Source organism: Heterodontus francisci, chromosome 41 (assembly GCF_036365525.1).
Source record: "Heterodontus francisci isolate sHetFra1 chromosome 41, sHetFra1.hap1, whole genome shotgun sequence".
Lineage (NCBI taxonomy): Eukaryota > Metazoa > Chordata > Chondrichthyes > Heterodontiformes > Heterodontidae > Heterodontus > Heterodontus francisci.
The window spans coordinates 38,843,531-38,870,771 of record NC_090411.1 but is presented as its reverse complement, the minus strand read 5'-3'; the positions used below and the strand labels follow the sequence as shown (position 1 = coordinate 38,870,771).

At 45.0% G+C, this 27,241-nt stretch overlaps 1 protein-coding gene across 8 annotated transcripts in view; it reads right to left on the bottom strand.

Moving 5' to 3' along the window:
• LOC137353716 (circularly permutated Ras protein 1-like) overlaps window positions 1-27,241 on the bottom strand; it is a 119,629-nt gene that overhangs the window by 35,001 nt on the left and 57,387 nt on the right. For all 8 annotated transcript variants that reach the window (XM_068020081.1, XM_068020089.1, XM_068020084.1 and 5 more), the window contains 2 exons: window positions 12,082-12,209; window positions 5,973-6,057 (listed from right to left, as the gene is read on the bottom strand). In XM_068020081.1, the coding sequence (XP_067876182.1) occupies window positions 5,973-6,057; window positions 12,082-12,209 (213 nt within the window). The remainder of the gene's footprint in view (window positions 1-5,972; window positions 6,058-12,081; window positions 12,210-27,241) is intronic.

Below are 27,241 nucleotides of genomic sequence, written 5' to 3'. Positions count from 1 at the left end.
TTTCACACGTACTGCCCACGCCAGAGCAGTAGTCAATTTACAATTTGGCTGGTCTGCTAAAATGTTTCGGAGCATTTCATCAATCACAGCATGATTTCTCACAAATCCCATTACTAAAAGGACTTTCTGCTGCCGGGTGCATTGTTACAATATTCATATTTTCACACATACTCCTGAACTCATCATTGGAAAATTCTCCTCCATTGTCAGTTAGAAACCGAGCCGGTGCTCCCAGTCCTGTTCCTATCCACCTTCCCATTATCTTGTCCATTATTACTATTTTGTCTTTACTATAAATTACCATCGATAGACTGAATCTAGTTGCTACATCTATAAAGTGTGGAATAAAAATGTTTTTTTCTTTATCCCATACCTTCAAGTCCATTGCTACAGTTTCATTAAAGTCCCTTACTAATGGGAGATTCACTATGGGTCACGATGGTGTCCTCCTGTATTTTCTTTTTTTTTACAGATATCACATTTTTCACTGATATCTTTGATAAGTTTAGTGTAGTCATCATCTGTTACTCCTGCATCTTTTAACAGAATCTTCAACCTATGAAAAGATGGATGTGCAAACTGTTGATGTACTTTTGAAATAATTTGCCTCTTCTCCTTTAAATCCCTACTCCCGGATGCCATTAATACTTCTTTAACATCCTGCTGAGAGATGTTAGGTCTCGCTAAAGGAATACTGTCATGCTAGGCCCCCACCTGCCAAGAATGAGACACATCAATTTTGTCATGAACATTGATTTCTAACTGTTGTTGGAGCGAGGAAATGACTTGTTAAACAGATCAGCCATGGCTGGAAAAAAAACATTTACATAATAACAGACATCGAAGGTAAGGAAGTGCCAATCCACAAGGGCCAGGACTGGTTAGATCAGCTGGTCACATGACTACCTGGCTGTTCCAGGGTTTTTGTTCTGAACTGGCCTCAGAGAGTTTGAAGGCAGAGTGTCCATTTGCTCCTGGACTGAAAATCTCTTCTGCCTGCTCCCATCTCTTTCTCACAAGCCTCTGACTCCACTGAAGGCACATGAACCCCAAGAGAGAAAAGTGTCCTACAGCGAACAAGGTTCAAGAAAAATACTGAGCCCCAACGAAAAGCAAGATCTACCTACAATCAAGGACTACAGTGAGCTTGAAGACCTGTAACAAAAACTCTAAGATATTGCCTCAAACCTTTCCACTTTATTTCTTCTGCTCTTTTCTGTCTCTATTTGCATGTTTGCATGGCGTATGCATGCTAGCATGGGTGCGTCATGATTCCGTAGGCGTCAACCGAATTAGGGTTTAAGTTTAATAAAATTTCACCTTTCTTCTTTAAACCTAAGAAAGCCTATTTGTGCTGGTTTCTTTGCCTTATAATTGGAAAGTAGTGAACAAGGAACAACAAACCTTGTTGCAGTAAGACCAGGTGGAGGCTGAAAGGGAACCCTAGACATCTTTCTCACCTGGTCGTAACAAATACAATAATGTCCCGACTGTGTGAACCGCAAAGCTACAGATTTCCCAAAGACCTCATCATGTTCCATATCCAATTTCATCCAAGCCTTTTTCATGGACGGTTCACTTAACAGAAAAGGTATATCACTGGATACTACATCCATACTAATAAAATGGTTACCCCTATTTTACACAGAATTACCACTCTTTTTAGTGATTTCAACGTGTTGTCATCCCCAAACCTGAAACAGGTAGAACTGCTGTATTCTTTGACCTTATTTCAGCCTTCCTTACTTAAAGAATCCATGTAACACCTTAACCAGACCACTCCACACACTTTGGACGTACACCCACTGTCAAGTACTGCGCAATTGAACGAAACTGTGACTAGGACACACATTACCGGACTGAAGCTACTCGTGACCAGTACAATTCCTTCTGATCATTCAGTAGCATCATCCTCGCCTTCCAAACCTTCCACGTCATGCGTCATCTCAAAAACCGTTATTCCTTTTTGGACAATGCAACACATAGCGATACTTTGAGTCACATCGGACACATCTATTGACTACCCCTTGGATTTTCCTGGGGTTCATCCTTCTGCCATAACAACCCAATTCCTGCCATCTGTTATAGCTGCCAAAAGGATCTCCATCCTCATTCGTTTTGTGTGGGTTTCTCCTTTCGTACTGACGCTTGGGCTCCATACTTGAACGGCCTCGAAATGCTGCTAGCATTGTATGCTCCACCTTCAGTGTCACTGCTAAAGAGGCCATCTGCACCATGAAAGCGGCCGGAAAGGAATGTTTTCCCAAAAGTTTTTTTAGGGCGGCAGACATCTGATCAAACAGCATATCTTTGTCTTTGAATCTAATTCTGGTTAATACCAAGAGCCTATCCATGTTCGATATCCTAGCACAATCCAACAATTTGAAGGCAAGTACTGATCTAGGAATTTCCAAGCAGAATCGCTGAAACCTTGCATATAGTCAGTTAAACTCCAGAATATATTCTTCTATGGAAGAACCATCCATTTTTCTAAATTTATCAAAGTCTGACCATGCCTCTTAGGCACTCAAAAAGTCATCTTTCATATAAATGTTATCCATATATTTCAAGAGTTTGTCCAAACCTTCCTCATCATCCAAATGACGAGCCTCTAGCTCCGAGAACATTTTGCCCCTGATCTTGCTTCCTTTCAGGTAAGGACGTAACCCGTGTCCATATATCAACTTCATTCTTCCATGATTGTAAGGTTTGGCTTCACAAAACGGCAGTGGGAAATCATATCCCAACACCTTACACTTGATTTCAGTCATCTTTCTTCAAAAACAAACTCCAAATACAGCTTTCTCAAACAAAAATTCCTATTCTAATCTCCTATCTGAAAACAAATCTTAGTCTCCAATCTTCACTTTCAGGCAACCATTCTCTGCTACCAATGTGAGAGGAATCTCCAAGCCTGTTTGTGAAGAAGACACTGAGACTAGGATGCTTTGGTGTAGATTGTTGATTGCTTGTCACAGAGCTTACTTCTGTTCTCCAAACATCACCAGCCAGCCAGTGCTGGCTGGCTCTTCTTTATATATACAAACTTGAATACAATCAACGAATTAATACCCAACACCTGTTCACCCGATTATCTTGAACTACCAGGTATTTATCACCCATTAACAGAACTTCAGACCCTAACATTGACCGCAGGGCCCTTGAGGTGTTGATATAGTCGACATGGATTTTAGCAAGGCATTTGACAAGGTCTCACATGGCGGATTGGTCAGAAAAGTAAAAGCACATAGGATCTAAAGGAAAGTGGCAAACTGGATCCAAAAATGGCTCAGTGGCAGGATGCAAAGGATAATGGTCGATGGGTGTTTTTGAGAGTGGTAGGCGGTTTCCAGTGAGGTTCTGCAGGACTCAGTACTGGATCCCTTGCTTTTGATATATATCAATGGTTTAGACAGTAAATGTAGGGGGCATGATTAAGAAGTTTGTAAATGATACAAAAATTGCGTGGTTGATTGTGAGGAAGAAAGCTGTAGACTGCAGGGAGAATTCAATAGACTGGTCAGGTGGGCAGAAAAGTGCAGATAGAATTCAATACATGAGGTTTGAGATAACATGTTTGGAGAGGACAAACAAGGCAATAGGATACACAATAAATGGTAGGATACTGACAAGGAACAGAGGGGCCTTGGAATTCATGTCCACAGATCCCTGAAGGTGGCAGGACAGGTAGATAAGGTCATTAAGAAGGCATGCAAAATACTTTCCTTTTTTTAGACAAAGCATTGAATATAAGAGCAGGGAGTTTATGCTAGAACTGCATAAATCACTATTTAGGCCACAGCTAGAGTATTGCGCACAGTTCTGGTCACCACATTAGAGGAACGATATGATTGCACTAGACAGGGTTCAGAGATTTATGAGTCTGTTGCCAGGAATGGAGAATCTTTGCTGAGGAAAGATTAAATAGGCTGGCGTTGTTTTCTTTGGAACAGAGGAGGCTGAAGGGGAAATTTATTTTGAGGCATATAAAATTATGAACGGCCTAGATAGAGTGAATCAAAAGGACAAGGGAGGAGCCCTTGGGGCCCTGGCAGAGATTTTTGTATCATCGTCAGCCACGGGTGAGGTACCGGAAGACTGGAGGATAGCTAATGTTGTGCCTTTATTTAAGAAGGGCAGCAGGGATAAGCCATGGAACTACAGGCCGGTGAGCCTTACATCAGTGGTGGGAAAGTCATTGGAAGGGAATCTGAGAGACAGGATTTATATGCAACTGGAAAGGCATGGTCTGATTAGGGATAGTCAGCATGGCTTTGTGCGTGGGAAATCATGTCTCACTAATTTGATTGAGTTTTTCGAGGAGGTGACCAAGAGGATTGACGAGGGCAGGGCGATGGACGTTGTCTACATGGACGTTAGCAAGGCCTTTGACAAGGTCCCGCATGGTAGGCTGGTCCAGAAGGTTCGAACACATGGGATCCAGGGTGAGCTAGAAAATTGGATACAAAATTGGCTTGGTGATAGGAGGCAGAGGGTGGTAGTGGAGGGTTGTTTTTCAGATTGGAGGCCGGTGACTAGTGGTGTGCCGCAGGGATCGGTGCTGGGCCCTCTGCTGTTTGTCATGAAGAAGGTTGTCTAAGGTTACAACAGGATATAGATCAACTGGGAAAGTGGGCAAGGGAGTGGCAAATGGAATTTAACGCAGACAAGTGTGAAGTGATGCATTTTGGGAAGTTAAACCAGGGCAGGACATATACAGTGAATGGCAGGGCCCTGGGGAGTGTCGTTGAGCAGAGACACCTTGGGGTGCAAGTACATAGTTCCCTGAAAATGGCAACACAGGTAGACAGGGTGGTGAAGAAGGCGTATGGCATGCTTGCCTTCAACGGCCGAGGCATTGAGTATAAGAGTTGGGATGTCATGTTACAGTTGTACATAACGTTGGTTAGGCCGCATTTGGAGTACTGTGTGCAGTTCTGGTCGCCACACTACAGGAAAGATGTGATTAAGCTAGAGAGGGTGCAGAAAAGATTCACAAGGATGTTGCCTGGTTTGGAGGGCTTGAGTTATAAATAGAGATTGGATAGGCTATGTCTGTTTTCCCTGGAGAGAAGGAGGCTGAGAGGAGACATGATAGAGGTATATAAAATTATGAGAGGCATAGATGGAGTAGATAGCCAGAGTCTGTTTCCCATGGTAGGGGTGACTAAAACTAAAGGGCATAGATTTAAGGTGAGAGGGAGGAGGTTTAAAGGGGATCAAAGGGGTAAATTTTTCACAAAGAATAGTGGGTATCTGGAATGAGCTGCCTGAGGAGGTGGTGGAGGCAGGAACACTAGCGACATTTAAGAGGCATCTGGACAGGTACTTGAATGAGCAAGGCATAGAGGGATATGGAATTAATGCAGGCAGGGTGGGATTAGTATAGATAGACATTATGGTCGGCATGGACGCGGTGGGCCGAAGGGCCTGTTTCTATGCTGTACGACTCTGACATATTTCCCTTAGCAGAGAGGTCAATAACCAGGGGGCATTGATTTAAAGGAATTGACAGAAGGATTGGAAGGGAGTTGAGGAGAAACTTTTCACCCAGAGGGTGGTGGAGGGTCTGAAACATTCTGCCTGAAAGAGTGGAAGAGGCAGAAGCCCTCATCACATTGGATATGTGCTTGCAGTGCTGTAACCTACAGGGCAACGAACCAAGAGCTGGAAAGTGGGATTAAGCTGGATAGTTCCTTTTCCGCAGGTCCAGCCAAATGGTCTCTTTTCTATGCCATAAATAGTCTATATTTCTATGTTGCAGTCCCTTTCCCTTGCCATTCATAATTTTATATACCTCTATCATGTCCCCTCTCACCTCCTTCGCTACAGGGAAAACAGACACAGCCTATCCAATCTCTCTTTATAACTCAATCAGTGCCAATACCCATCCCTAGGGCCCCACCCCAACTTCCAGTCCAAAGCTTCTACTTTGAAGCCTTGTCGCATCACTCAACCCCAGCTTTTCTGACCTTTCCTCCAGTTTTGTCTGCCAGCTGTCCGAGTTCCGGTAATCTGCAGTCGGTGCCTTTGATAGTCAATACGGAGACGATCACCCTGCAAGGGATAATTAAACTTGAGTTATTGTTAAAGTCTCCTCAGGATTATCAGACAGTGCACCTTATAGTCATAGGAACCTAGGAACAGGAGGAGGCCATTTAGCCCCTCAAGCTATTCTGTCATTCAATGAGACCATGGCTAATGTGCGACCTAACTCTCTGCCTGCCTGTGCCCCATATCCCTCATTTGGTAACATCCATCAAACTCAGCATTAAAATTTACAATTGAACATACATCAATTGCTGTTTGCGTAAGAGAGTTTCAAACTTCTACTATTCATTGTATGTAGAGGTGCTCCCTAATTTCACTCCTGAAAGGTCTGGCTCTAATTTTTAGAGTATGCTCCCTAGTCCTAGATTCCCCACCAGCGGAAATAGTTACTCTCTATCTACCCTCTCCGTTCCCCTTAATGTCTTGAAAACTTTGATCAAATCATCCCTTAATCTTCTAAATTCTGGGAAATACAATCCTAGATTGTGTAATCTCTCCTCATAATATAACCCTTAGAGTCTAGGTATCATTCTGGTAAATCTACACTGCACTCTCTCCAAAGCCAACATATCCTGCCTAAGGTGTCGTGCCCAGAACTGCTCACAGTAACTCCAGGTGTGGTATAACCAGGGCTTTGTGTCGCTGAAGCATGACTTCTATCCCCTTGTATTCTAGACCTCACGATATAAAGGACAGCATTCCATTAGCCTTTTTGATTATTTTTTGTAGCTTGTTCATGACATTTTAATGATCTACATACCTAGACTCCCACATCTCTTTGGACCTCTACTGTCTTTAGCTTTCATCATTTAGAAAGTACCCTGTTCTATCCTTTTTAGGTTCAAAATGAACCCACTGTTTTGCCCATTCACCTAATCTATCAATATCTCTTTGTAATTTTATGCTCCTATCTACACTGCTTAAACTGCTACCTATTTTTCTGTCATCACCAAATTTGGATATGTGGTTTTCTATTCCACCATCTAAATCAAAGTTGAATAGTTAAGGCCCCAGTACAAACCTTTGCAGGACACCACGAGCTGGATCTTGTGGAGGTGGCAGGCTGGGCCGAAAAGGTGGAGGGATCCTAGCCTCGGCCTTTTCACGCCAGCCCCTCAACCACTGGCACAATCCTCTGTTGTCCCAGAGGGAAAGTTTTTAGCGCCGGAATCTCCGTCCTTTTAAAGACGAGAATCCCCACTCCAACAGTTGCCAGCCAATCACAGGGCTGGCAACTCAGCAGTATCGGCAGCACCACTAGGAGCAGTGGCCACTGCCGCTACTGCAGAGGCCTTGGACCCAGACGCAGCGCTGGAACCTTGGACTTTGAATAAGTGAGGCGGGGCTGCTGGGGCCTTTGCGAGGGAGGTTGTGGTGGGGGGGGGGGTGATTGTAAAGCCCAGGGAGAAGGGAATCGTGGGGGGTGCATTGTTTCCCATCCGGGGCCCTTCGCAGGCAACAGATTGCCCATGAAGGAGGGGCCCCCTCCCCACCAACAAGCCCGCAGACAGGACGCCTCATTTTACAAAGTGCCCTCCCGGCATTGGCAGAGGCAGCCCCTCCCTCCCCCCCACCACCACTGGTTAGATCCCGTTAATAGGCCACTTAAGGGCCTCAATTAGCCTGTGGGTGGGAAGGCTGTCATCAGCCTATCCCGCCCCTGGCAAAATCGCTTGGCGATGGGGCAGCGAGGGTCTCTCCACCCGACCACCCCCGCAGACATCTAACATGATTCTATGGGCCGCCTCGCCTCCGACCCTGCCTCGGTTGGGTGGGGGCGGGGGGCCCATAAAATCCAGCTCCACTAGTCACACTTTGCCAATTAGAATTCTTGCAAGCTCAGCCTCCAGCTTCTTAGCCAATTTCCTAACCTGGTTAATAATTTGCCTTCAATTCCATGAACCTCAACTTTAGCTAACAGCTTCTTATGAGGGACTTTATCAAATGCTTTATGGAAGTCCATATAAATAATATTCATAGGCATTCCCCTGTCCACTACTTTAGTCACCTCTTCAAAAATTCAATCAGGTTCATCACGTATGACCTACTCTTTACAAATCCATACTGGCACTTTCCAATCAGCTGAAAGTTTTCAAAATATTCAGTCACCCTTTCCTAAATAATAGACTCTAGCAATTTCCCAACAGCAGGCGTTACGCTAACTGGTTTCCTGATTTTCTCTCACCTTTCTGAAGCAGCAGAGCAGTATGCACATTTTTCTAATCTAAAAGAATGGTTCCCGAATCAAGAGGACTTTGGCAGATTATAGTTAGGGCATCTGCAATGTTCTCATCTAATTCCTTTAAAACAATGCAATGGAATCCATCTGTTCCGGAATTTGTCACTATTTAGTACCCTTTTTCTTCACTACTGTTATTCTGCTTACATTAATTTTGTTCAGTCTCTGTCCCTGATTCATTCTTAATTTTCTTGGGAAGTCTGGCATGCTGACCTCTTTCTATTGGAAGCCCTGATATAATTAAATATGCCCACATAGAAACATAGAAAATTGGAGCAGGAGTAGGCCATTCGGCCCTTCGGGCCTGCTCCGCCATTCAAAAAAGATCCATGCCATTCTATTCCCCCAACCCCATGTTCTTTAATTTTGCACACTAACCTCTTATGTGGGACCTTATCAAAAGCCTTCTGAAAATCCAAATACACCACATCCATTGGTTCTCCTTTATCTATTCTACTGGTTACATCCTCAAAATCTCCAGTAGATTTGTTAAGCATGATTTCCCTTTCGTAAACCCATGCTGACTTTGCCCAATCCCGTTTATGCTTTCCAGGTGTTCTGCTATCACATCCTTTATAACAGACTCTAGCATTTTCCTCACTACTGATGTAAGGCTAACTGGTCTGTAATTCCCTGCTTTTTCTCTCCCTCCTTTTTTAAAATAGTGAGGTTACATTTGCCACCCTCCAATCTGTAGGAACTGCTCCAGAGTCTATAGAATTTTGGAAGATGACCACCAATGTATCCACTATTTCCAGGGCCACTTCCTTTAGTACTCTGGGATGTAGATGATCAGGCCCTGGGGATTTGTCAGCCTTTAACCCCATTAATTTACCTAGCACTATCTTTTTACTAATACTGATTTCCTTCAGTTCCTCCCTCTCATTAGATCCTTGGTTTCCTAATGTTTCTGGGAGGTTATTTGTGTCCTCCTTTGTGAAGACAGAACCAAAGTATGTGTTTAATTGTTCTGCCATTTCTTTGTTCTCCATTATAATTTACCCCTTTTATGACTGTAAGGGACCCACATTTATCTTCACTAATCTTTTTCTCTTTACATATTTATCGAAGCTTTTACAGTCAGTTTTTATGTTCCCCGCAAGTTTACTCATACTCTATTACCCCTGCTTAATCAATCTCTTTGTCCTCCTTTGCTGAATTCTAAACTGCTCCCTATCCTCAGACTTGCTGCTTTTTCTGGCAATTTTATATGCCTCCGCTTTGGATCTAATACTATCCCTAATTTCTTTTGTAAGCCACAGTTGAGCCACCTTTCTGGTTTTATTTTTGCGCCAGACAGGAATGAATAATTGTTGTAATTCATGCACACGTTCTTTAAATATTATCCATTGCCTATCCACCTTCAACCCTTTTAGTAAAGTTCCCCAGTCTACCATAGCCAACTCGCGCCTCATACCTTCGTAGTTTCCTTTATTTAGATTCAGGAGCTTAGTTTCATATTCTACTACTTCACTCTCCATCTTAATAAAGAATTCTATCATGTTTGGTTGCTCCTCCCCAAGGTTCCCCGCACAACAAAATTGTTAATTAATCCTTTCTCATTGTACAATACCCAGTCTAGGATGGCCAGTTCTCCAGTTGCTTCCTCAACATAGAGGCCTGCTACCCAACCCGAACCCGACGGGACCCGACGACATGTGTCGGGTTCAGGTCGGGCAGAGTCCAGGTCAAGTCGGGTTGGACACTAATGGTAAGTGCTCTGCTGGTAAGTATTGAAATCAAAAAAAATTTACTTGAGCTGGGAGTCCGGGATGAAACTGAGTCTGCGCAGTGAGCGAGTGACGTCACTATGACATCAGCGTGCATGCGCTGCAGCATCGTGGAGCTTCCCAGTCAGAAGGTAAGTGAAGGGATGGTCAGATGGGGCTCGGGTCGGGTCGAGTCAGAGTGGGTTCGGATCGGGTCGGGCTTGAGGCAAAATCGGAGGGAAACGGACTGGGTCGGGATCGGGTCCGCTGCAGTTCGGTCAGGTTCGGGTCGGGTTCTTTTTTCTCCGACCTGAGCAGGCCGCTACACCTCAGCGTACTGGTCTAAAAAACCATCACGTACACACTCCAGGAAATCCTCCTCCACAGTATTATTGCTAATTTGGTTTGACCAATCTATATGTAGATTAACGTCACCCATGATTACATTTGTACCCTTATTGCATGCGTCTCTAATTTCCTGTTTAATGCCATCCCTTACATCTCCACCACTGTTTGGGGGCCAAAGACAACCCCCACCATTTTCTGCCCCTTGGTGTTTCTTAGCTTCACCCATACAAATTCCACATCATGATTTTCCGAGACAATACCCTTCCTCACTATTGCATTGATTTCCTCCTTTACTAAGGACGCTACCCCACCTCCGTTCCCTTTTTGCCTATGCTTCCTAAATATTGAATACCCCTGAATGTTCAGTTCCCATCCTTGGTCACCCTGCAGCTATGTCTCCGTAATTGCAACTATATCATAACCATTTATATCTATTTGTGCTGTTAATTCATCTACCTTATTGTGAATGCTCTATGCATTAAGACACAATGCCTTCAGACTTATCTTTTTAACACTGTTAGTCATCTTATCTTTATTTTGTTTCTTGCCCTTGTTTTCTCTGCCTTCCACTTTTGCTTCTTTCCTTTCTGACTTTCATTTCTATCCTCGTTTTCCCCCTCCTCTGTCTCCCTGCTCAGATTCCCATCCCCCTACCATTCTAGTTTAAACCCTCCCCGACAGCACTAGCAAACAACCACCTCCACCCACCCCCCCCACCCCCCCTGTGGAAATTGGTCGCGGTCCTGCCCAGATGCAACCCGTCCAGCTTGTATTGGTCCCACCTTCCCCAGAACTGGTCCCAATGTCCCAGGAATCTGAATCCCTCCCCCTACACCATTTCTCCAGCCACGTATTCATCTGATTCCGATTTCCATATTTTCATTGACAATAACACTATTATCATTTTCAAGGGCCCCACATTGCTCCTTTCCACTCTTTTCTTTTATCAAGTAGAGCTCTTGCCCCTTGGGGGTATAAGTTGGTCTGTGTCTTTTTTAACACATCCAATTGATCTTCTGTTGTTTTATCCATTAACAAATGCAGTTTACTATGGACAATCTCAGTCCCATCAAAGTCAGCCTTATCTAAATCTAGAATCTTAGTACTGTTTTACGTTTCTCCCTTTCACACAATAATTGAATTCGATCATATTATGATCGCTATTAAATAAATAATAGTCTAGGAACAAGCTCTGCAGAAATTAACACATCAGTTTTTTGACTGGCCCAGGATTTTATCAGCTTTTTATTTTGGGGAGGGTAGTGGGGGAAGGAGACCTATCTCATTATGTTTCTACCCTGATAGACAGGCAGCACATTCTGAATGCTATTTCGAATTCTGCTGCTAGAAGCTGGACCGGAAACAATTCTACAGAATGATAGTAGAATCCTCAGTGATTTCCCCCTCCCCACCTGAAACACGATGGCCCATTGTAGCATTCCCCATCATTATTCTGTCTAGGATCAGCTAACTCAGCTGACAGGGTTTGAATCTGGGGCATTCCTGGTTGGATAAACTTACTGAGGCATCAGAAGAGCCCTATTACTTTTTAACTTGCAGCTCACCCATTTGGCATTTGGCTCACTGTTCACCAGTGTTTCGCGGCTCACTGTCACAAAGCAGCTGAAATGAGGATTTCATCACATGACTGAAAAAACCTGTAATTCTCCACATTCTGAGACAGGGTCCATTGCTTCAATATGTTATCATAACCATAATATGAATGGTACTTACCCCTGCACCATTGCATATTCAGCAAGGTGACTGTAGAAAAGCTTTGAGGACTGATAAATCGCATCATTCCGAATGTCCTCCAGATTTCCCAGAATGGTATTAGCTCGTCCATCTGTACAGATTATAACCTGAAAAATACACAAAGTAATTAAAATTGTTGAATTTCTCTGTAAATCACTCTTAAAATGAACTGCTAATCCCACATAAAGTCAGTATCAGGGAAGTTCTACATCACTGCTATGGGTAGCAGAAAAACTCGCACATTAGTTTCCTCATCCTTCCCCATAGCAGAGACAGATGCTAACACTCATACAACGCCTTGTGTCTGGTTACACTGTCGCTCTAGTAGAACAAAAGAGGCAGCTTACCTGCCTGATAGCAGAAGTGGCAACGCTAGACACAAGAACACAATTGCTGCAATCAGCATTAATTTTTCCCCTTTTAAAAAAAAGTTCAAATGTTTCAAAAAATCTGAACATTCTATCCTCTAAGATCAATGAGCCACGTTGCTAGTGTTTGTAGCAGAATTGTATTCTCCAGGATCCACTGGTATTGATTGGTGCCCTCCAGGACTGACCAGTGCCCCCCAGGACTGACCGGTGCCCACCTCCACCATCCAGGACTAACTGATGCTGACCCTTCCATGGTTGTGGGTCAATAGAAAGGCACATCGATTACTTGGAGCTGGCAGATATCATGACCTACCTGCCTGACACAGCTGGAGTGTCCAGTAACTGCCCACTATTGGGATTGAGGATAAGGCCACTTCTCTGGAACCCCATCCAGCTCTCCCTTGATGCCCTTTGAGAGGACCGATCCAAACTTCACTGCTGTCAATGCTATTCTGTATAGAAGGATTTGTGACAGCTAGGTTGGTGGGGATGAGGTCTAGCATGTTATTCCACCATGATGGTTCTATTACCACTTGTTGCAAAATCTTCACAACTGCCCAAGATTTCACTTTATCTGTCAGTCCTACTTTTCCTAACTATTTGTCTTCTTGTTCTATACTTAGAAAGGCCCTCACCATTCCTTCAATTTCTATTTTTGTCATGGTTACTATTTCCCAATTGTGCTACTGCTCTCACATCAGAATCATAGAATGATACAGCACAGGAAGAGGCCATTCAGCCCTTTGTGCCTGTGCCAGCTCTTTCCCATAGCCCTGCAAATTTTTCACCTTCAAGTATTTATCCAATTCCCTTTTGAAAGTTATTAATTAATTTGCTTCCACTACCCCTTCAGACAGTGCAATCCAGATCATTGGAATTTGCGTTAAAAAATTCCCATCTCCCCTCTTTTTTTTGCCAATTACCTTAAATCTGTATCCTTTGGTTACCAACCCTCCTGCCTGTGAAAAGTTTCCCCTTAGTTACTCTATCAAAACACTTAATGATTTTGAGCACATATCAGATCTCCCCTGAACCTTCTCTGCTCCAAGAAGACAACCACCAGTTCCTCTTATATAAAAGCAAAATACCGCGGATGCTGGAAATCTGAAACAAAAACAAGAAATGCTGGAACCACTCAGCAGGTCTGGCAGCATCTGTGAAAAGAGAAGCAGAGTTCCTCTTGTCTCATCACATACTTGAAGTATTTCATCCCTGGTATCATCCATCTTTTGGATAAGACCCCATCTGCCCTCTCAGGCTGACATAATACATCCCATGGCACTATTCAAAGAGCAGGGAAATTATCCCTGGGTGTCCTGGCCAATATTTGTCCCTCAAGCAACATCATAAATAACCAGATTATCTGGTCATTAACACTTTGCTGTTTGTGGGAGCTTGCTGTGCACAAATTGACTACCATGTTTCCTACATTACAACAGTGACACACTTCAAAAAAAAAACTGCTTCATTGGCTGTAAAGTGCTTTGAGTCGTCTGGTGGTCATGAAAAACACTATTCAAGTGGAAGTCTTTCTGTTCTTTCTTTCTGGTGCCATTCAATAAGTCTCCACTGCACCTTTCCAATGTCTTGACATTTTCCCAAATTTGTATCCACACAGTCACTGCCCCATTAATCCCATGGGATTTAATTTTGTTAAGAAGTCTATTATGTGGTGCATTATTAAATGCCTTTTGAAAGTCCATATACACAACATCAACAGCATCAACTCTCTCTGTTAATTCACCAAAGAACACAATCATGTTTGTCAAACATGATTTGCTTTTAACAAATCCTTGCTGGTTTTCCTTTATCCACCCATATGCCAATTAATTCTGGCCTGGATTATTGTCTCTAAAAGTTACATACCACCAACATAAGGCTAACTGGCCTGTTATTCAGGTACCATTCTAGTAAATATCCTCTGCACCCGCTCTCAGGCCTTGACAGACTTCCTAAAGTGTGGTTGCAGAATTGAACACAATACTCCAGCTGAGTACTAACTGTGTCGGAAATGTATAAATGACCTGCTCAGATTGGCTGGAGCAAGTGATGATCCCGAAGCTGATATTAAGTTTTTCTCCTTGGTTCCATGTGTGTAATACAGTGGGCAGACAAGGCATGTATTTGAATGCTTGATCAGCCTTGATGCCAAACACCAAATGATTATGCAGAATCCTGACATCTGGCTTTTGCATGTGTTTGGCTGTGTGGTGTGAAAGCCACTTCAGAATGAGTGATCTCAATGCATGCGGACAATGTGTGTGATGCATCTTTTGACATGTCATTGAATCTTCACTGTCTACTGCAGGATAAACACTCCCATAACCAGCGGGAATGGGCAAGGACAGGTGGAGAAGTGCCAGTTATCAGACTTGTCAACAGCTGAGGAGGAGGCTGATGAAACTGCATGAGAGGAGGGAGGCAGATCTGTGGAAGATGGTGAGGCAGGATCCTCAAGACATAAAGATGAAGTGTCCACAAGAGGAACATGAGTGGAACTGTCTCCCACATGCTGTACATTGGTATAGGGTAAATAAGATTATAGAGATGAATATGTGGCTCAAAGACTGGTGTAGGAGAAATGGGTTTCAATTATGGGGCATTGGCACCAGTACTGGGGAAAGTGGGAGCTGTACCGTTGGGACAGTCTTCATCTGAACCCTGCTGGGACCAGTGTTCTGGCAAATCATATAACTGGGGCAGTAGAGAGGACTTTAAACTAAATAGTGGAGGGAAGGGATCATGTGAGGGAAGATGTGGTAAATTAAAAGGGATACAACAAGGTAATAGAGCAGGATAGTGAATTGGGTAATGACAACCAGAGTGTGACAGGAAGGGTCAGAGCATGCAAACTTAAGAGTACACCAGCAGATAGGCCCAGAGACTGCAAAAATGATAAAAAGACAGAGTTAAAGACTCTGTATCTGAATGCATGCAGCATTCATAACAAAATGGATGAAATATTAGCACAGAAATAAATAAATAGGTATGACCTGATAGCCATTACAAAGACATAGTTGGAAGGTGACCAAGGCTGGGACCTGAATACAGAAGGATTTTTGACATTTAGGAAAGACAGGAAGCTAGGAAAAGGTGGTGGGGTAGCTCTGTTAATTAAAGATGACATTAGTACAGTCGTGAGAGATGACCTTAGCACGAAAGAGCAAGATGTAGAATCAATTTGGATATAAATAAGAAATAGGAATGGTAAGAGGACACTAAGAGTCATAGAGTCAGACAGCATAGAAACAGGCCCTTCGGCCCACCGCGTCCATGCCAACCATAATGCCTATCTATACTAATCCCACCTGCCTGTATTAATTCCATATCCCTCTATGCCTTGCTCATTCAAGTACCTGTCCAGATGCCTCTGAAATGTCGCTACTGTTCCTGCCTCCACCACCTCCTCAGGCAGCTCATTCCAGATACCCACTATTCTTTGTGAAAAAATTACCCCTTTGATCCCCTTTAAACCTCCTCCCTCTCACCTTAAATCTATGCCCTCTAGTTTTAGTCACCCCTACCATGGGAAACAGACTCTGGCTATCTACCCTATCTATGCCTCTCATAATTTTATATATCTCTATCATGTTCCCTCTCAGCCTCCTTCTCTCCAGAGAAAACAGACCCAGCCTATCCAATCTCTCTTTATAACTCAAGCCCTCCAAACCAGGCAACATCCTTCTGAATCTTTTCTGCACCCTCTCCAGCTTAATCACATCTTTCCTGTAGTGCGGCGACCAGAACTGCACACACTACTCCAAATGCGACCTAACCAACGTTATGTACAACTGTAACATGACGTCCCAACTCTTGTACTCAGTGCCTCGGCCGATGAATGCAAGCATGCCATACACCTTCTTCACCACCCTGTCTACCTGTGTTGCAATGTTCAGGGAACTATGTACTTGCACCCCCAAGGTCTCTCTGCTCAACGACACTCCCCAGGGCCCTGCCATTCACTGTAAATGTCCTGCCCTGGTTTAACTTCCCAAAATGCATCACTTCACACTAGTCTGCGTTAAATTCCATTTGCCACTCCCTTGCCCACTTTCCCAGTTTATCTATATCCTGTTGTAACCTTAGACAACCTTCTTCACTGTCCACTATACCACCAATTTTGGTGTCATCTGCAAACTTACTAATCATGCCCCTTACATTCACATCCAAGTCATTAATATATATGACAAACAACAGAGGGCCCAGCACTGATCCCTGCGGCACACCACTGGTCACCGGCCTCCGATCTGAAAAACAACCCTCCACTACCACCCTCTGCCTCCTATCACCAAGCCAATTTTGTATCCAATTTTCTAGCTTACCCTGGATCCCATGTGTTCGAACCTTCTGGACCAGCCTATCATGCGGGACCTTGTCAAAGGCCTTGCTAAAGTCCATGTAGACAACGTCCATCGCCCTGCCCTCGTCAATCCTCTTGGTCACCTCATCGAAAAACTCAATCAAATTCGTGAGACATGATTTCCCACGCACAAAGCCATGCTGACTATCCCTAATCAGACCATGCCTTTCCAGATGCATATAAATCCTGTCTCTCAGAATCCCTTCCAATAACTTTCCCACCACTGATGTAAGGCTCACCGGCCTGTAGTTCCATGGCTTATCCCTGCTGCCCTTCTGAAATAAAGGCACATTAGCTATCCTCCAGTCTTCCGGTACCTCACCCATGGCTAACGATAATACAAAAATCTCTGCCAGGGCCCCAGCAATCTCCTCCCTTGCTTCCCATAGCATCCTAGGATACACCTGGTCAGGCCCTGGGGATTTATCCACCTTAATGCGCTTCAAAACCTCCAACACCTCCTCCTTTGTAATGTTGATATGCTCCAGGATATCGCTGTTCCCTCCCTTGAGCTCACTAGCTTCCATGACCTTCTCCACGGTAAATACAGACGAGAAATATTCATTTAAGACCTCGCCTATTTCCTGTGGCTCCACACATAGATTGCCACACTGTTCCTTAAGGGGATCTACTCTCTCCCTAACTACCCTTTTACTCTTAATATACTTATAGAATCTTTTAGGATTCTCCTTTATCTTATCTGCCAGGGAAATCTCATGGCCCCTTTTTGCTCTCCTAATTTCCTTCTTAAGTGTACTCCTACATCCCCTATACTCCTTGAGGGACTCACTCGATCCCAGCTGCCTATACCTGATATATGCCTCCCTCTTTGTCCTGACCAGACCCTCAATATCCCTCGTCAACCAAGGTTCCCTAAACTTGCCAGCCTTGCCCTTCCATCTTACAGGAACACGCCAACCCTGAACTCTTCCTATCTCACTTCTAAAAGCCTCCCACTTGCCAGACGTCCCTTTACCTGTAAACAGCCTCTCCCATTCAACTTTTGAGAGTTCCTGTCTGATGCCATCGAAATTAGCCTTCCCCCAATTTAAGACTTCAACCCGAGGACCAGTCCTATCCTTTTCCAAAACTATCTTGAAGCTAACAGAGTTATGATTACTGGTCCCAAAGTGCTCCCCCACTGACACATCAACCACCTGCCCATCCTCATTTCCTAAGAGGAGGTAGAGTGTAGCCCCTTCTCTAGTCGGGCCATCCACATACTGCTTCAGAAAACTATCCTGGACACATTTAACAAATTCTTCCCCATCTGATCCCTCTAAGGCAGTCCCAGTCAATATTAGGGAAGTTAAATTCACCTACTATTACAACCATATAATTCCTACACCTATCTGTGATTTCCCTACAGATACGCTCCTCCACTTCCTTCTGACTATTGGGGGGCCTATAGTATAATCCCATCAAAGTGATCACCCCTTTCTTATTTCTAAGTTCTACACATATGGCCTTGCTGGACATTCCCCCCGGGATATCCTCTCTAAGTACTGCTGTGATGTCCTCCCTAATCAATAGTGCAATTCCCCCTCCTCTCTTACCTCCACCTCTGTCACGCCGGAAGGATCGGTACCCCGGGACATTGAGCTGCCAGTCCTGCCCATCCCTCAACCACGTTTCCGTAATAGCTATAATATCACAATCCCATGTACGGATCCATGCTCTGAGTTCATCTGCCTTACCTGTAAGGCTTCTTGCATTAAAGTAAATGCAGTTTAGCCTACCAGACCTTCCACGCTCCCTGTCCTGCCCCTGCCCGGCCTGCCTACTGGACTTGCTTGCTTTAACCTCTACATTTGCCTCAACTATCTCATCTGAGAGACTACTACTTTGGGTCCCACCCCCCTGCAAGACTAGTTTAAACCCTCCCAAGTAGTACTAGCAAACCTCCCCGCAAGGATATTGGTCCCCCTCCAGTTTAGATGCAACCCGCCCTTCTTGTACAGGTTACCTCTGCACCAGAACACATCCCAATGATCCAAGTAGCTGAAGCCCTCCTGCCCAGACCAGCTCTTCAGCCACGCATTCATTTGCCTTATCCTCCTATTCCTACCCTGACTAGCACGTGGCACAGGAAGTAATCCTGAGATTACAACCCTAGAGGTCCTGCTTTTTAACCTTCTGCCGAACTCCCTATATACACTTTGCAGGACCTCATCTCTTTTCCTGCCTATGTCATCAGTACCAATATGGACCACAACCTCTGGCTGCTCACCCTCCCCTTTCAGAATGTCCTGCAGCCGCTCCGAGACATCCTTGACCCTAGCACCAGGGAGGCAACATACCATCCTGGAGTCTCATCTGTGGCCACAGAAACGCCTATCGGCACCCTTACGACAGAATCCCCTATCACTAGGAGTAACCTCGGAGGAGTTTAAAGGCCTCCTAACAGTTGCTACATTGTGGGACAGAGTATTCAGGAAGAAACAAATGGGCCTGTAAGAAAGGTACTAGAATAATTATGGATGACTTTAATCTACATGTAGACTGGGAGAATCAGATTGGCAATGCTCGGCTGGAAAATGAGTTCACAGAGTGCATTTGGGACAATTTCTTAGAACAGTACGTTCTTGTGCCAACCAAAGAGCAGGCTATTCTAGACCTGGTAATGTGCAATGAGACATGATTAATCAATAACCTCATGGTAAAGGAGCCTCTAGGTGACAGCGATCATAACATGATAGAATTTCATGTTCAGTTTGAAGGTGAGAAGTGTAGGTCTAAGACTAGTGTTTAAACCTAAATAAAGGTCATTTTCAGGGTATGAAAGAAGAGTTGGCTAAAGTGAACTGGAAAACCAGGTTAAAAGTTAGGACAGTAGAGATGCAGTGGCAGACTTTTAAGGAGATATTTAATAACTCTCAGCAAAGATTTCGCCCAGCAAGAAAGAAAGATTCTTTGAGAAGGATGCATCATCCGTGGCTAAATAAGGAAGTTAAGGATAGTAAAAGCAAAATACTGCGGATGCTGGAAATCTGAAATAAAAACAAGAAATGCTGGAACCACTCAGCAGGTCTGGCAGCATCTGTGGAAAGAAAAGCAGAGTTCACGTTTCGGGTCAGTGACCCTTCTTCGGAACTGGTTAAGGATAGTATCATCTTGAAAGAAACACTGTACAATTCTGTGAAGATCATTGGCAAGTCAGAAGATTGGACAGATGTTAATAACCAGCAAAGGATAACTTAAAAAAAGGAGGGAGAAATTAGAGAATGAGAGAAAGCTCGCTAGAAATATAAAAACAGATAGTAAGAGTTTCTACAGGTATTTAAAAAGGAAAAGAGTATCTTGAGCAAGTGTTGGTCCTCCAGAGAGAGTCTGGGAAACTAATAATGGAAAACAAGGAAATAGCGTAAGTGTTGAACAGGTATTTTATTTATTTATTATTTAGAGATACAGCACTGAAACAGGCCCTTCGGCCCACCAAGTCTGTGCCGACCAACAACTACCCATTTATACTAATCCTACATTAACACAAGTCACAAGGCGAGCCGCCTTAAACAGTGTTCAAATCACACGCAGCTTCCACAGTGCGGACTGCGACACCGACCACTCCCTGGTGTGCAGCAAGGTTAGACTCAGACCAAAGAAGTTGCATCATTCCAAGCAGAAGGGCCACCCACGCATCAACACTAGCAGAATTTCTCACCCACAGCTGTTACAAAAATTTCTAAATTCACTTGTAACAGCCCTTCAAAACACTCCCACAGGGGATGCTGAGACCAAGTGGGCCCACATCAGAGACGCCATCTATGAGACAGCTTTGACCACCGACGGCAAAAGTGCGAAGAGAAATGCAGATTGGTTTCAATCTCATAATGAAGAGCTGGAACCTGTCATAGCCGCTAAGCGCATTGCACTGTTGAACTACAAGAAAGCCCCCAGTGATTTAACATCCGCAGCACTTAAAGCAGCCAGAAGCACTGCACAAAGAACAGCCAGGCGCTGCGCAAACGACGACTGGCAACACCTATGCAGTCATATACAGCTGGCCTCAGACACCGGAAACATCAGAGGAATGTATGATGGCATGAAGAGAGCTCTTGGGCCAACCATCAAGAAGATCGCCCCCCTCAAATCTAAATCAGGGGACATAATCACTGACCAACACAAACAAATGGACCGCTGGGTTGAGCACTACCTAGAACTGTACTCCAGGGAAAATGCTGTCACTGAGACTGCCCTCAATGCAGCCCAGCCTCTACCAGTCATGGATGAGCTGGACATACAGCCAACCAAATCGGAACTCAGTGATGCCATTGATTCTCTAGCCAGTGGAAAAGCCCCTGGGAAGGACAGCATTACCCCTGAAATAATCAAGAGTGCCAAGCCTGCTATACTCTCAGCACTACATGAACTGCTATGCCTGTGCTGGGACGAGGGAGCAGTACCCCAGGACATGCGCGATGCCAATATCATCACCCTCTTTAAAAACAAAGGTGACCGCGGTGACTGCAACAACTACCGTGGAATCTCCCTGCTCAGCATAGTGGGGAAAGTCTTTGCTCGAGTCGCTCTGAACAGGTTCCAGAAGCTGGCCGAGCGTGTCTACCCTGAGGCACAGTGTGGCTTTCGTGCAGAGAGATCGACCGTTGACATGCTGTTCTCCCTTCGTCAGATACAGGAGAAATGCCGTGAACAACAGATGCCCCTCTACATTGCTTTCATTGATCTCACCAAAGCCTTTGACCTCGTCAGCAGACGTGGTCTCTTCAGACTACTAGAAAAGATTGGATGCCCACCAAAGCTACTAAGTATCATCACCTCATTCCATGACAATATGAAAGGCACAATTCAACATGGTGGCTCCTCCTCAGAGCCCTTTCCTATCCTGAGTGGCGTGAAACAGGGCTGTGTTCTCGCACCCACACTTTTTGGGATTTTCGTCTCCCTGCTGCTTTCACATGCGTTCAAGTTCTCTGAAGAAGGAATTTTCCTCCACACAAGATCAGGGGGCAGGTTGTTCAACCTTGCCCGTCTAAGAGCGAAGTCCAAAGTACGGAAAGTCCTCATCAGGGAACTCCTCTTTGCTGACGATGCTGCTTTAACATCTCACACTGAAGAGTGCCTGCAGAGTCTCATCGACAGGTTTGCGGCTGCCTGCAATGAATTTGGCCTAACCATCAGCCTCAAGAAAACAAACATCATGGGGCAGGATGTCAGAAATGCTCCATCCATCAATATTGGCGACCACGCTCTGGAAGTGGTTCAAGAGTTCACCTACCTAGGCTCAACTATCACCAGTAACCTGTCTCTAGATGCAGAAATCAACAAGCGCATGGGAAAGGCTTCCACTGCTATGTCCAGACTGGCCAAGAGAGTGTGGGAAAATGGCGCACTGACACGGAACACAAAAGTCCGAGTGTATCAGGCCTGTGTCCTCAGTACCTTGCTCTATGGCAGCGAGGCCTAGACAACGTATGTCAGCCAAGAGCGACGTCTCAATTCATTCCATCTTCGCTGCCGCCGGAGAATACTTGGCATCAGGTGGCAGGACCGTATCTCCAACACAGAAGTCCTCGAGGTGGCCAACATCCCCAGCTTGTTCACACTACTGAGTCAGCGGCACTTGAGATGGCTTGGCCATGTGAGCCGCATGGAAGATGGCAGGATCCCCAAAGACACATTGTACAGCGAGCTCGCCACTGGTATCAGACCCACTGGCCGTCCATGTCTCCGCTATAAAGACGTCTGCAAACGCGACATGAAATCCTGTGACATTGATCACAAGTCGTGGGAGTCAGTTGCCAGCGTTCGCCAGAGCTGGCGGGCAGCCATAAAGACAGGGCTAAAATGTGGCGAGTCGAAGAGACTTAGTAGTTGGCAGGAAAAAAGACAGAGGCGCAAGGGGAGAGCCAACTGTGTAACAGCCCCGACAAACAAATTTCTCTGCAGCACCTGTGGAAAAGCCTGTCACTCCAGAATTGACCTTTATAGCCACTCCAGGCGCTGCTTCACAAACCACTGACCACCTCCAGGGGCATATCCATTGTCTCTCGAGATAAGGAGGCCCAAAAGAAAGAAAAGAAGAATTAACCCCATATTCTCTACTACATCCCCACCGTTCTCCTACCACCTACCTACACTAGGGGCAATTTACAACGGCCAATTTACCTATCAACCTGCAAGTCTTTGGCTGTGGGAGGAAACCGGAGCACCCGACGGAAACCCACGCTGTCACAGGGAGAACTTGCAAACTGCGCACAGGCAGTACCCAGAACTGAACCCGGGTCGCTGGAGCTGTGAGACTGCGGTGCTAACCACTGCGCCGCCCTATTTATACCTTCACTGTAGAAGACTTAGAAAATTTCCCAAAGATACTTGAAAATCAAGAGGTGAAAGGAAGGGAGGAACTTAAAACAATCACCATCACCAGGGAAAAGATGCTGGGAAAACTATTAGAACTAAAGGCTGACAAGTCCCCAGGACCAGATGGTCTGCATCCTAGGGTCTTAAAAGAAGTGACTGCAGAGATAGTAGAGGCATTGATTATAATCTTCCAAAATTCCTTAGATTTTGGAAGTGTCCCAGTGGATTGGAAAATCGCATATGTAACACATTTATTCAAGAAAGAAGGGAGACAGAAAGCAGGAAACTATAGGCCAGTTAGCCGAACATCTGTCATAGGGGAATTGCTAGAATCCATTATGAAGGAGGTTATAGCAGGATGCATCGAAATGCATAATGGGATCAGGCAGAGTCAACATGGTTTTGTGCAAGGGAAATCATGTTTAACTAATGTATTAGAGTTATTTGAGGAAGTAATAAGCAAGATGGATAAAGGGGAACCTGTAGATATGGTGTATTTGGATAAAGATAGGTTAAGTAATTGGGCAAAAATTTGGCAGATGAGTATTCTGTGGGAAAATGTGAACATGTTCACTTTGGCAGGGAGAACAGAAAAGCAGCATACTATTTAAATAGAGAGAGATTGCAGAATGCTGCGAGGGATCTGGGTGTCCTGGTACATAAATCAGAAAAGTTAGTATGCAGGTACAGCATTTGATAAGGTTCCATATCAAAGGTTACTACACAAAATAAGAGCGCATGGTGTAGGGAATAATATATTAGCATGGATAAAGGACTGGTTAGCTAACAGGAATCAGAGTAGGGATAAATGGGTCTTTTTCAAGTTGGCAAGCTTTAACTAGTAGAGTGCCACAAGGGCCAGTGCGAGAGCCTCAACTATTTACAATCTATGTAAATGACTTGGATGCAGGGACCGAATGTATGGTAGCTAAATTTGCCAATGACACCAAGATAGGTAGGAAAGTAAGTTGTCAAGAGGAAGTAAGGAGGTCTGCAAAGGGATATAGATAGGTCAAGTGAGTGGGCAAAAATTTGGCAGATGGAGTATAATGTGGGAAAATGTGAACTTGTCCAATTTGGCAGGAATAGAAAAGCAGAATATTATTTAAATAGAGAGAGACTGCAGAACTTGGTGGTACAGAGGGATCTGGGTGTCCTGGTACATGAATCACAGAAAGGTGAGTATGCAGGTACAGCAAGTGATTAGGAAGGCAAATGGAATGTTGGTGTTTATTGTAAGGAGAATGGAATATAAAAGTAGGGAGGTTTTACTGCAGCTGTACAGGGCCTTGCTGAGACTACATCTGGAGTACTGTGTACAGTTTTGGTCTCCTTATTTGAAAAAGGATACAATTGTGTTAGAGGCAGTTCAGAGAATGTTCATTTGACTCATTCCTGGGATGAAGGACTTATCTCGTGAAGAAAGGTTGTAGAGTTGGGCCTATACCCATTGGAGTTTAGAAGAAAGAGAGGTGATCTTGTTGAAACATATAGATTCCTGAGGGGACTTGATACGGTGGATATCAGGAAGATGTTTCCTCTTGTGGTGGGGGGGGGGGGGGGGGGGAAACCAGAACTCGGGGATACAGTTTAAAAATAAGAGGTCTCCCTTTTAAGATGGAGATGAGATTTTTATTTGTTCTCAGAGGGTCTTTAGTCTGTGGAATTCTCTTCCCCAGAAATCAGTGGAGGCTGGGTCATTGAATTTATTCAAGGTTGAGTTAGAGAGATTTTTGATAGACAAGGGAGTCAAAGGTTATGGGGGGAAAGTGAAGTTGAGACCACAACCAGATCAGCCAGGACCTTATCAAATGATGGAGCTGGCTCAAAGGGTCGAAAGGCCTACTCCTGTCCCTATGTTCCTATGCACTGATGCTTAATGTTCCTCTGTTTGTGTCTCCACCGCAGGTGTCCACAGTTGAGAGCCAGAATGCCGTGAGGGTCCACAATCCTCCACTGGGGAGCAAGATGCCAATGTTCCAGAGGGTGCAACCTGCCTCTTCTTCCACCTCCACCAGCGCAGATACATCCACACGGTCCACTGGAGGGGGCCTGGGCGAGGGTGCTTAGGATTAGAAGCAGGCTCACAATCTACTCGTCATGACACAGACAGGTCCCAACAGCTGAGGGAGGATGTGCCAGTTGGGCCCCTTGACAATCGGAACACTGCTGGGGACCAGTCCCCTGCTCAAGCACATGCTCATGATGATCCTCTGTTTGTTGCTAAGAGAAGTCTGCTGGATGTGCAGCAAACCCATGTGGAACACATGTCAGAGATGCCGGAGGTCATGTGTGACTGTGCGTGCTATGGAGGAGTCCATGCAAGCCATGATGTCTGCCATGTCCCAGGCTGAGCATATGGCTTCCTCAGTCGAGAGTTTGACGAGCTCTGTGTAGAGTCTGCTTGAGCACTCGAGCCATATGCAATCTGACCTGCACTGCATCGCTGTAGCCATGGGCTTGGTGCAGCAGTGGTTAAGCAAGAGGGGGATAAGCAAGAGGGGGATAAGGCACCTGGATCTCCCTCCCGGTACCCCTTCCCCTCAGCGAGACAGGCAGGTGCCATCATGCACCTAGATGGAGGAGAAGCGCATGCCAGCTTCCCTAGAATCTACCTCTCAGGATATCCCCAGGGTAAGTGGCATCTTGTCCTCCCCACTCCCCTGACATTGACCCCCTTACCTCCAGCAGGCGAGCACACAGGGGATACTCAAGCACCAGTGCTGCAGCCCCCAGTAGGATTGATCCATCAAGGCCCCATACCTCCAGAGGATACCCGCCACGGTCATGCAGAGCATCGGGGCAGCACACTGAGCGGACTGCCCCCACCTCAGCTGCTGAAGTCAGGGTTGCACCTAGACGTAGTGGTAGGGAAAGAAAAAGAAACATTTTTGAACACGAAGATGGCATGGGTGTTGTAAATATTGTACATAGATTCATGACGTTTCAAATTGGATTTATTTGCTTCAATATTTGATGCACTCTCATAAATCATTCACTGTTTCAGTTGGAAAGGAAATGATTATTGGAGGCCTATGGCAGGAACGCACTGATGATAATGCATTTCTGAAAGCTTCCAGTTTCCTTTCATAATTGACATTTGAATCTTCAGTCTTCAATGATGGCTATTTGTCATTTAGAGAGTTTGCACATGTTTTCTTACCAACGTGCCTTACAATTGTAGTTCTGTGGTCACCCCCTTACATTCCTTGCATAGGTGTTACTGCGGGTCCATCGTAACCCAGAAAAGATTTAATCTGCCAGTCACATCAAAGTGCTGCAACACTGTAGCATCCTCAGTGTGAAGGGCAATGGCTTGATGCAGGATACTATTTCCATGGAGACGCAAGTCACTTTCAATTAAGCTGATAACAGACAGGCTGTTAGGCACATCTCCACTGCAGGTTCACATGCTGTTGCCAGAAGACCCTTCTTTTAGATTGCAGCAATGAATCAGAACACCAACTACGTGAAGATATTTTGAGGATTTTGTTTTCCTCCTAACATTCCTTTATTAAGAACCTCAATGTTGACTGAAACATGCAAATATGATGTTCTCCCTGATGTCCCTTACACATCTCTCCATGGCCCTTATATCCATAATGGCACCATTTGCATTGCTGTCCTCCTCACCCTCTTCATAGTCATCCTCATCTAAGGAGGACTGGTGTTCCTCCTGTTCCTCCGCATGCAAAATGTGACTGTCGAATTGCCAGGTTGTGCAATGCACAGCAGACGACGATTATTTGTGAGATCCTCTGTGGTGCGTACTGAAGAGCCCCTCCAGACAGGCAGCTAAAGAGGATTTTCAGCATGCCAATGGTGTGTTCGATGATGGCTCTGGTGAATACGTGAGCAGCATGGTATGCTCTTCAGCTGTGCTTTGGGGGTGCCGTACTGGTGTCATCATCATTGGTGTAGTTGAATCCCATTACCCTCTCTACGATGCCGTAGAATACACAACCCGAAGTCGACCTTCCTCCCTACAAATCCAATTGCCCCCTGTGACTGTGACCATTCTCTCTGCCAGCCAGTATCCTAATTTCACCCCTATGTAGACAGCACTCATCCCTCCTTTTAGGCCCCT